The sequence below is a fragment of the Phyllobates terribilis genome, unplaced genomic scaffold (assembly GCF_046119375.1).
Source record: "Phyllobates terribilis strain yellow unplaced genomic scaffold, ASM4611937v1 Scaffold_265__1_contigs__length_2625494, whole genome shotgun sequence".
NCBI classification, from domain to species: Eukaryota; Metazoa; Chordata; class Amphibia; order Anura; family Dendrobatidae; genus Phyllobates; species Phyllobates terribilis.
The window spans coordinates 1,968,884-1,985,253 of NW_027363025.1; the positions used below are offsets into that span (position 1 = coordinate 1,968,884).

At 41.9% G+C, this 16,370-nt stretch overlaps 2 protein-coding genes across 2 annotated transcripts in view; both read right to left on the reverse strand.

Moving 5' to 3' along the window:
• The window catches only part of LOC141219384 (uncharacterized), a 138,608-nt gene that overhangs the window by 113,033 nt on the left and 9,205 nt on the right, over positions 1 to 16,370 (reverse strand). The window lies entirely within an intron of this gene.
• The window catches only part of LOC141219377 (uncharacterized), a gene marked incomplete at its 5' end in the record, with an annotated part of 47,472 nt that continues 39,390 nt past the window's right edge, over positions 8,289 to 16,370 (reverse strand). Inside the window, one exon of the mRNA XM_073666100.1 lies at positions 8,289 to 9,518. Coding sequence (XP_073522201.1) covers positions 8,728 to 9,518 — 791 coding nt within the window. The remainder of the gene's footprint in view (positions 9,519 to 16,370) is intronic.

Sequence of the window (16,370 nt, forward strand, 5' to 3'; positions counted from 1 at the left end):
TAAAGACAGAAAAATATTGAATATATTAATTGCATTAAAACATAATATCGTGTATTAATAAAAACAACTAAAAAATTAATTTCATACCATTAGTGTAAAAAAAAAAAAATTGTTATGAGTGTATTCATAAATGGGGTGGGAACTGGTGCTCAATTGATTTATTGGAGTATGAATGTGGTTTAACAGTGCTGAAGGCCACCCAAGAGTTTCAATGATCAGCATAGAGCTGCAAAATTGGTTCATTATGAAAGGGGGAAAAAGGGGAATGATATCCCAATGGTTTGTACTTAGTCTCTAACAATATTTGGCACAATTATTCTATATGACATTAGAAAAATAATTCTTAAAAAAGAGAATATAATGTTAATGTAGCATCGGCCGTTCTAGGCAGAGACGCCGTCCCTCTCACCTCCCCGCTCCTGGCGCGGCGTCCTCCAGCGCTGCTCTCCCCGCTGCTTCCGGCACGCGCTCCTTCCCCGGCAGTGTGCTTAGGGCGCGCGCGCGCGCGCTCCCCCTCTCTTAAAGGGACCGCGCGCGCCGTCCTAAGGAGTCCCCGGCCAATTGCCGGAGGACCTCCCATATAAAAGGCACCTCCTCCAAAATGGAGGCGCCCGAGCAATGTTGTTGCACTGTTCTACTCTGCTTCAGCCCTCAGGTCCCGTTGCCAGTTACCTGCCTGATTCCTGCCAGAGTCCTGCCAGTTTGCTGTCTGTTTCCTGCCTGATTTTCCTGCTACCTGCCTGCTAGCCTGAGGTCCGACGGTCTGCCTTACTACTCCTGTCAGTCTGTCTAAGGACCAGCTTGCCCGCTCACCTGGGAGCGCACATCAACTACCTGCCTGATTGCCTGAGGTCCGACGGTCTGCCTTACTACTCCTGTCAGTCTGTCTATGGACCAGCTTGCCCGCTCACCTGGGAGCGCACATCTGCTACCTGCCTGCTAGCCTACCTGGAGGCTCTGCCGTCACGTGCTGTGACCACCTGCCTGTCCAGTGACTCCTGCCCGCTCACCTGGGAGCGCTCATCTGCTGCCTGTCTGCTAGCCTACCTGGAGGCTCTGCCGTCACGTGCTGTGACCACCCGCCTGTCCAGAGACTTCTGCCCGCTCACCTGGGAGCGCTCATCTGCCGCCTGTCTGTTGGTCTTCCTGGAGGCTCCGCCGTCACATGCTGTGACCACCCGTTTATCCAGAGACTCTCGCCTGCTCACCTGGGAGCTCACGTCTACCATCAGCCGCCACAGATCGTACCAACCCTTTACCCAGAGACTGCCCCGGTCATTTGCCGTGACCATCTGCCCGTTCACCCAGAGACTGTCCCGGTCACTTGCCGTGACCTCCTGCCCGTTCATTCAGAGACTGTCCCGGTCACCTGCTGTGACTGCCTGCCCGTCTTCCCTGGTCGCCACCCGCTCCCTTACAAGGACCGCCCCCTTGTATAGTAGCTCAGAGGTTCCGCCTCCCAGACCCATTACAGTTAACCAGTAGGTGGGGAGAAATAATCAGTGTGTGCTTAGTGGTTTTCGAGTGTGGCTTTTCTGGTGCTCCAAATAGAGCTTGTGATCATTACCAAAGGAGAGCTTCTAGTGTGGTAGCTGAATGGCATATCTGACAAAAGGAAATGTCAGATACGCCTGATGATTAGATGAGTGAGGGGGAGAAGGTGGACTCTAAAGTAAGTTGATACACACTTCGGTTTAAATAAGATGAATAGTATAACACACAGGAACGTCGGCTGATCTCCCCAAGCCGCACCAGAGGATTCCGGTCGACAAGCGCTCCGGGTCAGAGGCAAGCAGCAGTACAAAGAAGGTTGTCAGGTAAAACAGGATGGTGGATGTGAGAAAACAAGAAGAAATGAAGGGAAAATGAGTGAGCGGCGTCATATAATAAGATGCATTAAACTAAGGAGAATGGATCAAACGCTTACAATGTGTATTGGAAAGCATTTCATGTGTGCTGAGATGTTAGTAATAGATTATGGTCACATGTTTGCGACAAACTGTACTAAGTGAAGGGCTATGTGCTAATCTTTAATCTATATTTAAAATATATACAATTATACCAAAACATTGTGTTGAATATGCAGCCAATCGAATATGAGCTTTTTGTATATATGAATTATGAAAATTAGATAATTGATTAAAAGAGAATCTGTCATTCGTTGATCCTGGAATATTATTAATCATGTTAAAATCTCGATGAATTAGTTAACTGTTAAGTCGGAATAAAAATTATTAAAGGAACACATCTGTGATTTCATTAAGACCATTAGGGGTGAAGGTGTTAAGTTTGTAGATCCAAAACATTTCTTTCCAATTTAATTGTTCAATGCAGTTTTGAATATATGGAGGAATTTGCTCTATGGGAAAGATCCGAAAATGTTTAAATTCTTTATTATGTTGAAAGGTGCAGTGACGTGATAGCCCATGTTTAAGAAAACCTTTTTGGATATTGGATTGGTTTGAGTTGAGTCTTTTGTGTAGAGGTTGGGTCATCCTACCCACATATAATTTATGACATGAGCATATGATTACATAAATAAACTAGTGGAACATGACATGGGGCTTTTAATAGGGAATATTTCTCCTGTGGGGTTGAGGGTAAATGAGTAGAGACCATGGCAAATCGTCTGGCAACACAATTTCTCACATTACATTTGTGATTCTGTTGGGACAACATGGTTCTTTAATTGATCTTTACTCTGTTCTTTAATTTTTTGGATGATAAAAAGTTTCTGAAATGCTGGATTTCTAAGCAATGATTTTCCCAGTATTGGGTTGTTCAGCAAAATGTGCCAGTGATTTTGGATGATTTCACCATTGTTTTTATGATGGTTATTAAAGGTGGTGATAAAATGAAATTCAAAATTGGCACTCTAATTATTCTCCATGTTTTTATTAATTATGGTTTCTTGGTCACTATTTTTCGTGTTGTTGATAGCACGTTCAATGAGGTGTTTAGGGGGGCATGGCCTGATCCCTGAGCTGAAAGGACGCACGTCTCACAAGCTCCTGGGAAATAGCCTTACTTCTAAGGCTTTAGGTGTAGGTGCTCATTGCCACAGAAAAATACCCCATCTGCCAAACCCAAGCCCCTCAGATCGTATTGATCGCTCCCCCGGAAGATCCAACTGCCCAGAGGCTGGAGAAATCTTTTTATTCCCTGAGGAAGGCCTGAGATCCAGAGCTGACAGGAGCTGCGGACTTTTTTCCTCCCTCCCTCTCCCTCTAGCTCCGGCCTGCTTCCAAGTCCTCATCAGACTTCCCCGATCGACTCACCTCGGGATTCAGAAGAGGGCCCGGAGCAAGGGGGCATCTGAAGCCTGACGAGGACCGGTGAGTTGGTCGAGACCAGAGACTCCCCGGTGGGTGCCAGGCGCACATGTGGAGGCTCGGCGGAGGGATCTAGACGCGGCGGCAGCTCGTCATCCAGCCTTCCTTCCCTCAGCAATTTGATGTCCAGCTCTACCCCAGATCACCGGTGAGAGGAGGGAGCTCAGCGGGCCGTGGAGTGGGAGATCTGAGTCCGGGACCGGAGAGGTGGACGTAAGTGGGGGCTGAGTGACCCAGTATAAACTTGGCGGAAGGATACTGCTGAGTACGCAGCAGCCATTTTTTTCCTTTCCCTGACACTGCAGGCTGTCTCTGCTACACCACTACCCCCTCATATCAGCCAACAAGAACAATCTGTCCCCAAAGAATACTGTTACTTGACTGAGACAACTTTGCTCCCACTTAGTCCAGTGAGTGGTTGGTATTGCAGGGGGTTCCCGCCTTGATCTGACTCTCTTTATATCCCCCTGAGCAGTGAAAGTGAATCTGTAAAACAAGTTGTTTTTTTTGTTTCTTTTTTTCCTTTTCTCTTTCTTCCTCCGTTTCCATTCTGGATTGCAATACACAGTTGATTAACATAATCAGAAAAAAAAAGGAAAAGGAAAAAAAAAAGAGAGAAGAAAATCCCTCATATATCTTTATGGTCTAAACTTCACTCAAAGGACAAGAGATACACCTAGTTGTCTTTTAATAAAACTGTTTCCAAATGTACACAAAAATTACCAAGAAAGGAGAAAGAGGAACTCTGCACACCTCATTCCCTTTAAAGATGTAACAATCTTTTTTCTCAGATCCACTGCTAACATAAGAAGATTATATCTTAACCTCCAATTAAAACCCGATAATCCAGGTCGTAGAATAATCACCTCACTGGACGCCCAAAAGGCGTTTGATAGTGTACAATTGGAATATCTGTGGACAGTTATGCAAAAATTTGGCCTCGGACCAAGGTTTATTGAATGGGTACAATTATTATATTCCCAACCTGTTGCCAGGATAAGAGTTAACGGAGCAGTATCGCCTACATTCCATTTGGATAGAGGAACCAGACAGGGGTGTCCACTGTCGCCGCTTCTTTTTGCCATGGCAATTGAACCTTTGGCTGCACTTATCAGGGAGACGAGGGAAGTCCTGGGATTCAAGTATGGAGTGCTGGATGAAAAAATTGCTGTGTATGCAGATGATATTTTGCTATTTTTGAGCGATTCAGATGACTCATTGAGCCACGCCATGCAGATAATTGAAAGGTTTGGGAAGATATCGGGGCTGAAGATTAACTGGTCCAAATCAGTATTGTTTAAAGTAGATCAAGAAGCGGATCTGACAAATGGGAAAAGGAAAGTTGATAATTTTCAGGTTAAAAAAAAAAAGAGTTTAAATACTTAGGAATACAAATATCTATACCGATATCAGATTATCTCAACATTAATTTATCGCCACTGCTTCAAAAATTGAAAACCAAAATAGATATATAGAATAAATTACATTTAACGGTGGTGGGGAGAATAAATTTATTTAAGATGATTTTGATGCCTAAGTTGTTATATATCCTGCATAATGCCCCCGTCTGGATATCTAAAAAGAGATTTAAATCCCTAAATGTAATGATTAGAGCTCTGGTATGGGGAAAGAAGCAGGCAAGAATAAAATTGGAAACTCTCCAACGACCTAAGGAGGAGGGTGGACTGGCGCTGCCGAACCCAGAGATTTATTATCTAGCAGCACAGAGTCAACACTTTAGGGGATGGTCATGTCTTGGATCTGGCGGATCTACAAAAAGAATCTTGGAATATTCCATGGGAGAAAGACAAATACTAGAGGGTTTGGAGGGAGGAGACATGAATAGAGGGGGGGGGGAGCCTACAGTGGAACTTATATATAAAATCTGGAATATGGTACAGAGAGTCAGAGGAATAAAGGGCCTAACTAAATTTACCCCTATATGGAATAATAATAACCTCCCAGAAATGCAAAAGATTGATGTCATGAGAGAATGGATAGATAAAGGAATTAAATACATGTATCAAATTATGGAGGGGAAAAGTGTCAAACCCTTCTCGCAGCTACAGAGTGAGTTTTCGCTGCCAAACTCAGAATGGTATCATTATAGACAGATTAATCATGCAATCAAGTCCCAAGGAACTAAAAAACGTATGATAGTGGAAACAGATCTAGTTTTGGAATATATTTGTCAGGAGGGAACAACTAGGGGAGTAATTTCGAACACGTATAGGGACTTGATGCATACCTATTTACTGGAGTTTCCAATAAGATCTAAAAGTAAATGGGAAGAAGAGATTGGTCTAATAAGGGACGACATTTGGGAAAACATACTGGAATACATACCTATACTCTCAATGAGCGAACCTGCAAGATTGTCTCATATTTATGGAATCCACAGAGTCTATAGATCTCTGCTAATTATGCATAAAATGGGACTAAGGGGCGACTCAAAATGCCCAAGATGTGGGGGAGGGGAGACGGGCATATTCCACATGATGCGGGAATGACCTAGACTATTAAGGTTTTGGTCTGGGGTCCTTGCTGCAATTGATGAAACGTATAGTTGCGAAGTCCCAGGAGACCCTATAACATGCTTGCTGGGTTATGTAGAAGAAATATTAGCTGACAAAAATATAAAAATAGCTATTGCTAGAATACTTTATTGTGCTAGGAAAGATATAGTGAGAAACTGGATTGGGGCTGATCCTCCCTCCGAGGAAGAATTTTTTAGACAAATAGAATTCACCATACAAATGGAAAGAAGAATATATGGGAAAAGAGGAAAGCAAAAAACATTTGAAAAAGTATGGGAACCTTGGATACAATACAAAGGAATCTAAGAATACAGAGTCCAAACATGAATAAGGAAGTATAAACGGACATTTCAGGAATACACCTTCGGGTTTTGTCTTTTTTATCATAACGGTCTAATAGGAGAGTTCTTTAGTGGCATGGGACTTCATTATATTTCACTTTACCTTTCAATATAATACAACATAAGGGAAGGGTTGCTGTCGGAAAAGGGTGTGGGGGGGGAGGGATTATAAAGGGGTTTGTGTTTCCCATTTACATTACCTTTTTGTTTAAAAAATGCGATGCTTTTGAAATTATTGTATATTTGAAATATGTTCAATAAAAACCTATTTGATTTAAAAAAAGGATGATGTTGCTTTATTATTTTTCTTTTATTGCAGGAGATCGTTGGCTTCAGCTGGAATGGGCGTGATGGTAAGTATGGTTTAATTTAGAACATTAAAAAATTAAGTGTTTATTTCAATTAAAGGACTTTTTTTCTGGGTGTTGTGTTTTTTTTAAATACTTTACTAGAAATTCAAGGCGGTCATGTCTAATATTGGCGTGACCCCATGAATTTCGGGCTTAGGGCCAGCTGATAATACCAAGCTGGCCCTAACCCCTTTATTACCCAGTGAGCCACCGCACCAGGGCCCTGGATGAGTTGGGTACAGGGCCAGAAGATGGCGCTTCTATGAACGCGCCATTTTCTGGGGTGGCTGCGGACTGCAATTTGCAGCGGGGGGGGCAGAAAGCTTGGGCCTCCCTGCGCTGCAGATTCCAGCCCCCAGCTGCTTAGTTCTACCTGGCTGGACACAAAAATAGGGCGAAGCCCCACGTATTTTTTTTTTTTTTTTTTTAAATTATTTCATGAAATAATTATAAAAAAAGGGCTTCCCTATATTGTTGTGTCCGGCCAGGTAAAAATAGGCAGCTGGTGGTTGGGGGCAGCCCGTTCCTACCTGCTGCATACAAAAATAGGGCGAAGCCCCACGTCAATTTCATGAAATAATAAAAAAAAAAAATTGACGTGGGGCTTCGCCCTATTTTTGTGTCCAGCCAGGTACAGCAGGCAGGAACGGGCTGCCCCCAACCACCAGCTGCCTATGGATGCGCCATTTCTGGGGCGGCTGACGGCTGGTGTTTCTAGCCTGGGAGGGGGCCAATATTCATGGCACCCTTCCTGGGCTATTAATATCAGCCCCCAGCTGTCTGCCTAGCCTTTGTTAGCTATTAAAATAGGGGGGACCCCACGTCATTTTTTTGGGGGTCCCCCATTTTAATAGCTAGTAAAGGCTAGGTATTCAGCTGGGGGCTGATATTAGTAGCCTGGGAAGCTCCGTGTGTATTACCCCCTTCCCAGGCTTCAAACATCTGCCCCAACCGTCTGCTTAACCTCCACTAGAGACTTTATTTTAACACTAAATGACAAGTACAGTAATCAACACTATCACTGTACTTCTTATATATGTGACTGACATGTTTCTATCTATCTAATCTATGTGTGATGCTCTATTCTTTCTGTTCTAAATTGTCGGGTACCGATGCTGAATTGCCGGCCGGCTTTTTTAAAGAGAGTGTCTTCTGAGCAGTTTGTCAGCTTTTGGACACCTTTGAAGGTGTTTTCTATGTATGTTTATTTGCCTGCCATTGGTTTTAACGGTGCTCGACAGTGTTCGACGAACAGTTCCACAAACATCCCGGTGTTCGACGAACCGAACCCGAACACTAGGGGGGTGGCTCAACACTAATTAATACATAGGAATCTAGGTGTCTGATATTTCCTATGTAACATAGGATACCGGACTGCTGCTGAATGTCCAAGACGTAAAATGGATGATGCGGGCCTATTACATACGCTATGGGAATGCCGGGAGTTAGGTAAATACTGGAAAGGAGTTCTGTTTATTATACAGAGGGTATATAAAATAGATATTCAACCAGACCCAAAAAATGCCTATTAGGTATATTAGAGGATGATATGAAATTTGACCCAATTTCAAAAGGGATTTCACATATTTTATTTCAAGCTAGGAAACATATTGCATCCAAATGGATTAACCCCTCACCTCCAGAAATGAGTGAACTCAAAAATAGGATAAATAATATTATCAGATTAGAAAAAGTGTTATGTAAAAATTAAATTCAATGAATACATTTGAGAAAATATGGGGCTTTTGGTTGGATACACCTGGAATGCCATCAAGGGGGTTATTGTTGGAGAGACAATGACTTATGGGGGAAGGTGGTATTGGCGAGGTCTAATGTTTCATTGTAATGTGTATTGGAATTCCTTAACATGTGACATTGGTAATATAGCACACCTATATGTGTATAGGATTATAATGTTTATTACAATATTATGGTTATATAAGAAATTTCAAGAATGTGGAATGTTAATTGTAAGATATAGTAACTGCAAGTTATCAGATGGTAATGGGCAAGCTGAAAGGATATACAGGAGAGATGCATGTATGTCATCCTTATGGTATGTTATTTTATTATTGTATGTACTGGTTTCTTGATTTGTCAAAAAGAAACCAATGAAAAAAATCTCAAATTTATTGAATTGAAAAAAAAAAGAATAGGAAAAAGGCTTCTACTCTGTGTGGGTTCTCTGGTGCTTAACCAAAGTTGATTTATAGTTAAAACGTTTCCCACATTCTGAACATGAAAAAGGCTTCTCCCCTGTGTGAGTTCTGTGATGGTTGATAAGATTTGATTGCTGTATAAAACATTTCCCACATTCTGAACATGAAAAAGGCTTCTCCCCTGTGTGAGTTCTCTGGTGTTTAACAAGATGTGATTTATGGTTAAAACATTTCCCACATTCTGAACATGAAAAAGGCTTCTCCCCTGTGTGAATTCTCTGGTGATTAATCAAACCTGATCTCTGGTTAAAACATTTCCCACATTCTGAGCATGAAAAAGGCTTATCCCCTGTGTGACTTCTCTGGTGTAGGATAAGATGCGATTTCTGTTTAAAACATTTCCCACATTCTGAACATGAAAAAGGCTTCTCCCCTGTGTGAGTTCTCTGGTGTTTAACAAGATGTGATTTCTGGTTAAAACATTTCCCACATTCTGAACATGAAAAAGGCTTCACCCCTGTGTGAATTCTCTGGTGATTAATCAAATCTGATCTCTGGTTAAAACATTTCCCACATTCTGAACAGGAAAAAGGCTTCTCCCCTGTGTGGGTTCTCTGGTGGTTATTAAGATGTGCTTTCTGGTTGAAACATAACCCACATTCTGAACATGAAAAAGGCTTCTCTCCTGTGTGGGTTCTCTGGTGGATATTAAGACGTGCTTTCCGGTTGAAACATTTCCCACATTCTGAACATGAAAAAGGCTTCTCCCCTGTGTGAGTTCTCTGGTGTATATTAAAATCTGATTTCTGGTTAAAACATCTCCCACATATGGAACAAGAAAATCTATTGTCCGCTGTGTGTAATTTTTGATGTTTAAGAATAGACTTTGAGAGGGTAAAAATATTTCCATATTCTGAACCTGAAAATGTCTTCTTTGCTTTAGGAGCAGTTCGTTTTTTAATGCTTATTTTGTGACTTTGATTTTCCTTAGTAGTTGGTAATGAATCAGAAGATAGGACCTGTTTCATAGGATCAGATGACAGATCTTTGCTGTGAAGGGATGATGGTATATCTGGAGTAATGGCATTCACTTCAATTGTATCCTGTGGGATCTCAAGATCATCAGATTTAAAAATCTCCTGTCCCTCTGATCTTCTGGCACAATCATCTGCCAAGAAAAAAAAACAATTATTAATTTTGAATAAAATATCCTTGAAATTTGTATTTTTGAACATTTCTACTTAAAATGTCTAAACAAACAGATCACTGGGCTACATGCTAATCCAGGGAAATGAAGAAATATATGCTCAAGTTTAAAAATCTATTTTATGAGACACAAATCTAAAAAATAGAGGATTAAAAATATTTTAAATATTCCTCTATTTTTTAGATTTGTGTTTGTTTAGATTGATTAAGAAGTGGTATGCAATCTTTATTTATTTTTCTATGGGATTCTTGTGTTAATTGTGCTTAAAATGTCTGTAGAAATGGGAAGTTATTGACAGAATGACAGTTCACAGTCTAATAGAAAACCTCATAGGATTAACCAGTAGAGCGTGGTGTCCAACTGTTCATTCTGCCTCCAAAATATGGAATAAGAAGCCATCAAACAATGTTATGTAGGCAAAAATGATACAAATAAAAACTTCTACTCATCCCACAAAAAACAAGCCCCCACTCAGGTCCATCATCTGTCAATGGAAAAACAGAGGTTCCCACATTATTAGTGGCTCAAAGGCTCTTGATAATCAGCATGGCTTCCATAAACCAATCCAGCAATATCTGCTTTTCCGAAGTCAAATCTCCCCCTCGCTTCTGAGCCTTGCAGTGCGTCCAAAACACATTTAGCATCTATGTATTTGGCATTACTATAGTGAGAAGAGCCCACTTAATTTAAGGTGTGTGTCTCCTGGAGCACAATCTGGGCACTATGTGTTGGATAATAAAATGGCCAATCTGTAATTTTTACTCTCCAACATCCAGGACTAATTTTCGGAAAGTGCCTGTGTAGTCAAAATAGTCACTACTCCTATAGATTAATTCACTGAGAGTTGTAATTTCCAAAATGAAGTCACTTTATGGGGAATTCTACTGCCCTGGTTTTCTGACATTTTGTCATATTACGGCTTCTGCAAATGGTTTGTCCCATCTCCTCTGGGATCTGATCCTGTGAATCTGTTTCTGTCACCAGGAGATGCCTTATTCATTCTGCAGGCAGCGCTGGTAATGGGAGTAATTAAAGTATGGGGCTCGGGGGCTCTTGGCAATCTAAACTATAGTAAGGGACAATATTTTCTGTCAGATTAGTTTCAAGAAGAAATATTAGACATTCAAAGAGAACTTTTTATAATACTGCAGAGATGAGGTGTCTTAAATTTAGATCTCGGGCATTTGGAAGAGGTAATGGAGACCTTTTTGAAAGACTACCAGGGAGTTACAGAGTCACATAAGTGAGGCCAGCCGATCCCACCACAATGAAACTATCATAGAGAATGAACCTGTAAAAAAAAAGAAAGAATATAAAAACATGTAACATCCCCAACAACAACGTATGTATGAAGGGAGAAATCCAACACTAAACTGGAGTCACACTCATTTATGGTGGACCATTGGAGCTACTATGAATCCTGACCAGAAGAGTAGAGAAAGTATTAGCGCCCCCATTTCAGGAGAGATTGTGCAGTAATCTGAATTTCTTAGGATGAAAACATAATGGAATTTATGACGTGGAGTGAATCCATGAAACCAGGGCTGGAGCCAACACATCTCCTGCAGGCGTGAATAAATGTATATTACAGCCATCAGCCACGCACAGCTTAGAGATATATCATGGCACAGGTGTAATGTTTTCTGTATAGTTTATCACAATCCTGTTTGAAGTTAGTCGGTTTTAAAATAAATTGAACAGTCAGGATAAAGGGAAACTCTGCTGTTATTGTACAGAAATTCACACTTGGCCCTCACTGCAAATTTAATGTCGATCATAAAAGTGAAGTTTGGCCAGAAAGACTGGACCTGGTCTTGTAGGGACCATATGAGCACATTCAGCAGCACAGAAGGGAGAGAAGGTAGATTCATCCATTAAGATATCAGGGTTCTAGGAAGCCAACAGCATCATTACCCTCCGCTTTCTCTTACAGGCCCATCATAATATTTTTCTTCAAGTGATTTTCTAACTTGTCAGCACATTCTACTTAAGCTGTCATTTGGCTTTGTAGTTTACAGATCTGGGCAAGTAACGGTCAGCATCATCTAATCTCAGGGGGTAGGTGGATCCTCCGGGTTGTAAATTCTATAGAAAAGGGCTTTCATAATTTCCCAAAGTAATCTGAACATTTTCAGATGGAGGAGAATGTTGTGGTCTAGAGGCAAAATGGTGCTCACAAAATTGTGATACAGCCGGACTACACCACTGATAAAGCAGCCACAGCCGGTGACTGAGAAGAATCTGTGACTTCTGTGCATTTAGTGGTTACTACTCACCTGGGTAGTCATATGTAGGAATCTCCTCTTTACACCGCTCATCACCCCTCACATATGTCTCTGTAATATTACTATTGGTCAGATCTTCACCCTGAAACAAATATTATAAAAGTCAAAGACAGATGGAGAAGTCACATCTATGATCAGCTCTAATCCTGCCATCTCCACCGTTCTCATTACACAAATATAAAACATAATAATGGTGGATAAAACAAGACTGAATACAAAACCGTCACAGCCGTCTACACATCATAGGGGAGATCTCATGACACCTTCTCTTCATCTACCTGATGATCCTGAGGAACATTGGGATCTTCTTGTTTACAGTCCTGTGGAAGAAGAGGACGGAGACATCTCTCTGGTGTTGTCTTCTTACTGGATAGATCTGGAGGAAACACATACAGGGTCTGAATTCATTCTTTACATATAGACAATTATAGGCCATGTGTATTTAGTCCTGTCTATTACCTGGTGATGTGAGGGGCTGGGGAACCTCCATCATGAAGTCCCTGTACAGATCTTTGTGTCCTTCTAAATACTCCCACTCCTCCATGGAAAAATAGACGGCGACATCCTGACACCTTATAGGAACCTGACACATACAATGATACCATCATCCCCTCGATCCCTCCATAGCGTTACTGTATAATGTCCCAGCATTCCCAGCAGTGTCACCTCTCCAGTCAGCAGCTCAATCATCTTGTAGGTGAGTTCTAGGATCTTCTGGTCATTGATGTCCTCATGTATCAGGGGGTGAGGTGGAGGCCCCGTGATTAATCTCTGGTTATGGAGAGACACATTAATAAATCTCACTACAGACATTTCCAGAGTCCTCACCTCTCCAGTTCTGTCCATCTGTTATTCCCATAGATAAGAATGATGTAATGTGACGTCATCAGAATCTCTCACCTCTCCAGTAAGCCGGAAGAGGATCTCTAGGGTGAGGTGTAATATCCTCTCCGCCATCTTGTCTCTATCCATATCCATCTTTGATGAGTAAATCAGGAAAATGTTCATATATAGAAGATCTTCACTGAGAGGATCCGATATTGTAGAGACCTGAATGAGAAGAAGATAAGTTGATGGAACATCATAAAAATCCTGTGTAATAATACATCTATTGGAGATAATGAGAGGAAACATATAAGGAGATTTATTATTTCACATCATTTAGTTTTTTACTTTACATCTAGTAATAAAACCTTTATATTTTAGGCCACAGACAACAAGCAGTTTCTTCCTCGGAGTAGGCAGCTGAAGGCTAAGTGCCCACGTTGCGGAACTGAAGCATATTTTTTACGCTTCTCCCAGGCGGGAAAATCGCATGCGGATTTTACATGCGGTTTTCCCGCCAGGTAGAAGCGTTTGTGAGGCGTCTTTGCAGTGTCTTTGCATGCATTTCCGCATGCGGGTTATCAAGCACTTCTCCAAGTGATTTAAGCATCACTTGGAAAAGTGCTTGACAACTTGTTCACACTATATAAATCCATGCAACCGGCATGGATTTATATAGTGTGACCAAGTAATAGTTAAAAAAAAAAGAATCAGAATGGTAAAAAATAAAAAAAATAAAGTTTATACTCACTTTCCGATGCATTCTCTGCCCCGTCCGGAGTCTTGAGCGGCTCATGCTGTTGTGTGCAGGACCTGCGGTGACGTCATTGAGTCATGTGATGGGTCACATGACTCAATGACGTGGCAGGTCCTTCACACAACAGCGCGACGGCGGGAAAACACCGGGAAGACATCAGAAGATAAGTATAAACTTTATTTTTTCTTTTTTTTACAGGTTCTTTGGTACCCAGGTCTGGATGAGAGTCTCCTCTCATCCAGACTTGGGTACCATCCGCACATTGATTCCGCTGCGCTTCCGCAAAATTAACGAACATGCTGCGGATTTTTGACCGCAGCATATACGCTGCGGAAAAATCCGCAGCATGGGCATTGACATTGCGGAATGCCATTGGGGACCATGGGGTGCGGATATACATGCGTTTTACAAGCGGTTACGCTGCGGAAATTCCGCAGCATATACGCCTGTAATACGCAACGTGGGCACGCAGCCGAATACGTTTCTCATAGACTCATCTTCCATAAAGCTAATTCTCGTCGCATTTTCTGACACTGGAATGGAGAATAACCTCGGCATTCAATGGTTCAATTTTTTTAATGCAGTCCAAAAACAAAAGTTAGCGTTTAGGTCGATCTGACCTTCATCAGTAACTGTTGGAAATAGCACAAAGAACAAAACAATAAATAGAAGAATAATAATAAATAATAAAATTAAAAAAGCATATACAAATGGATCATTGCGCAATAACATGATAATATCTCTTGCTTAACCTGAACAATAAACATGCTGTCAAACAGTGTATAATATTTCATCAAACCTCATTAATACGGATACAACATCATAGTATAGAGCAAGTATATATAAAAATTGAAGCGAGCTGACACCTACTAGACTGCTGGATGGTATTCAAAGGTAGGAATTCAAAAGTGTGGAGATATAGTGACACTGGTTGCTTGGGTCTGCAGAAAAGAGCAGAAAGTGGCAGACTCAGAGTTATCAGCTGAGAGGGACTGTGGAGGCAGAGATAGACAGAATAGAGCTGGATGTAGCATACCTGTGACCCCTAGTTCCTGGTTATAAGTTGGTACTGCACGTAGTGGCTTAGAGGAACGCGGTGTCCACCGCTAGTTCCTGGTACTGTGCGCGTTTTCAGGGGCAGGATGGTTTCTAAAGGTGGGGGGCGGGAATAGTGAGGGCGGCTGACCAATCGCGGCCAATCCCGCAGTGCTGTGTAGTGTGAACTCCGGAAGTGCACGTGTGACGTCACCGGAAGTGACACGCTGCTCCCAGGAAGCTGTGCGTTCCACAGGCCGGTGTAAACGCGTTCCAGTGAGCTGGAAGTTTGAGTGCCAGGGAGAGAGAACGTGCGTTACACCAATATAGAGCCCCCAATGGGCATGAGCCAGAGCCTTTGTTGGAGTTGAGAAGGATCCAGGAGAGGGGCCAAGAGTGTCCAGAGAGGAATAATCTGCAATAAAGGAGACAATATTTGAGTAGGATATGGAGATCAAAACATGTATATTATTGACCTATTCAAATTGAAGACCACATTTAAAAACGTAAAATACATTTCAACATGGGGTCACATAAGATCCCTGGGTGACAAGTTTCTCTATACCAATTGTTCATTGAGAACCAAACTCCAAACATAAAAAAACCTTATATAAAAAGCCAGTAGGTCACAGTCCCTATTAAGGTCTTTCGGCTCTAAGGACTGTAATTCATGAATCCAGAAGGCTTCTCTACGTTTGAGAAGGCTCACTTGGTCGCCCCCTCCGACGTGGTGTCAAAACTTGTTCCAATACCTGGTATTTGAATTGAGAAATACTATGTCCTGCCGTGATAAAGTGTTGGGGAATGGGTAACATTAGGTTTTTGCACAGAATTGTGGACTTGTGCTTTGAATCCATTTTGGGATTCTGGAAGAACCGTTGTTTAGGACATTGGTGCGCTGTGCCCAAATCGGTACATACCAGAGAGTCTCTAATATTGGTTGCGCTCTTAAAACACGGTAGGAAGGGGGTTGTTGGAACGCAGGGATCGTGGGATAGCTGGTTTGTAAGATGTTCTAGTGTTTCCTAATGGTTTTATGTAAGATGTAGGCGAAGGGGTGGAACGTGTGAACGAAGGGGATTCTGTCCTTAGTGTTTGGACGATCAGTTCTGGAATTCAACGCCTGGGGATGCAAGAAGCTAGGTGGATAGCCTCGTTCAATGAATTTGGTCATCATTTCTTGTAACCTCTGATTGCGGATAGTGTCACTGGACACTATCTGTTTGACCCTCTGAAATTGTGATGTAGGTATAGATTTCTTCAACGACCTTGGATGATTGTTAGAAAAGTGTAATAGGCCATTGCGATCGGTGGGCTTGGAATAGAGGTCAGTTGTTAGGTGGCCCTGTGTATCCTTGATCCTTGGAAACTAACACTGCTTGAATCATATGTCATGGTGAAGCTCAAATCTGGCTATGCGGAGTTAAGTGTGGAGAAAAACCTCTAAGGATTCTAAGGGACCCTCTCATATGCAAAAGATGTCATCTATGAAACGTTCCCAGAGAATGGAATGTTCTTGAAAAAGCGGATTAGAGTAGACCA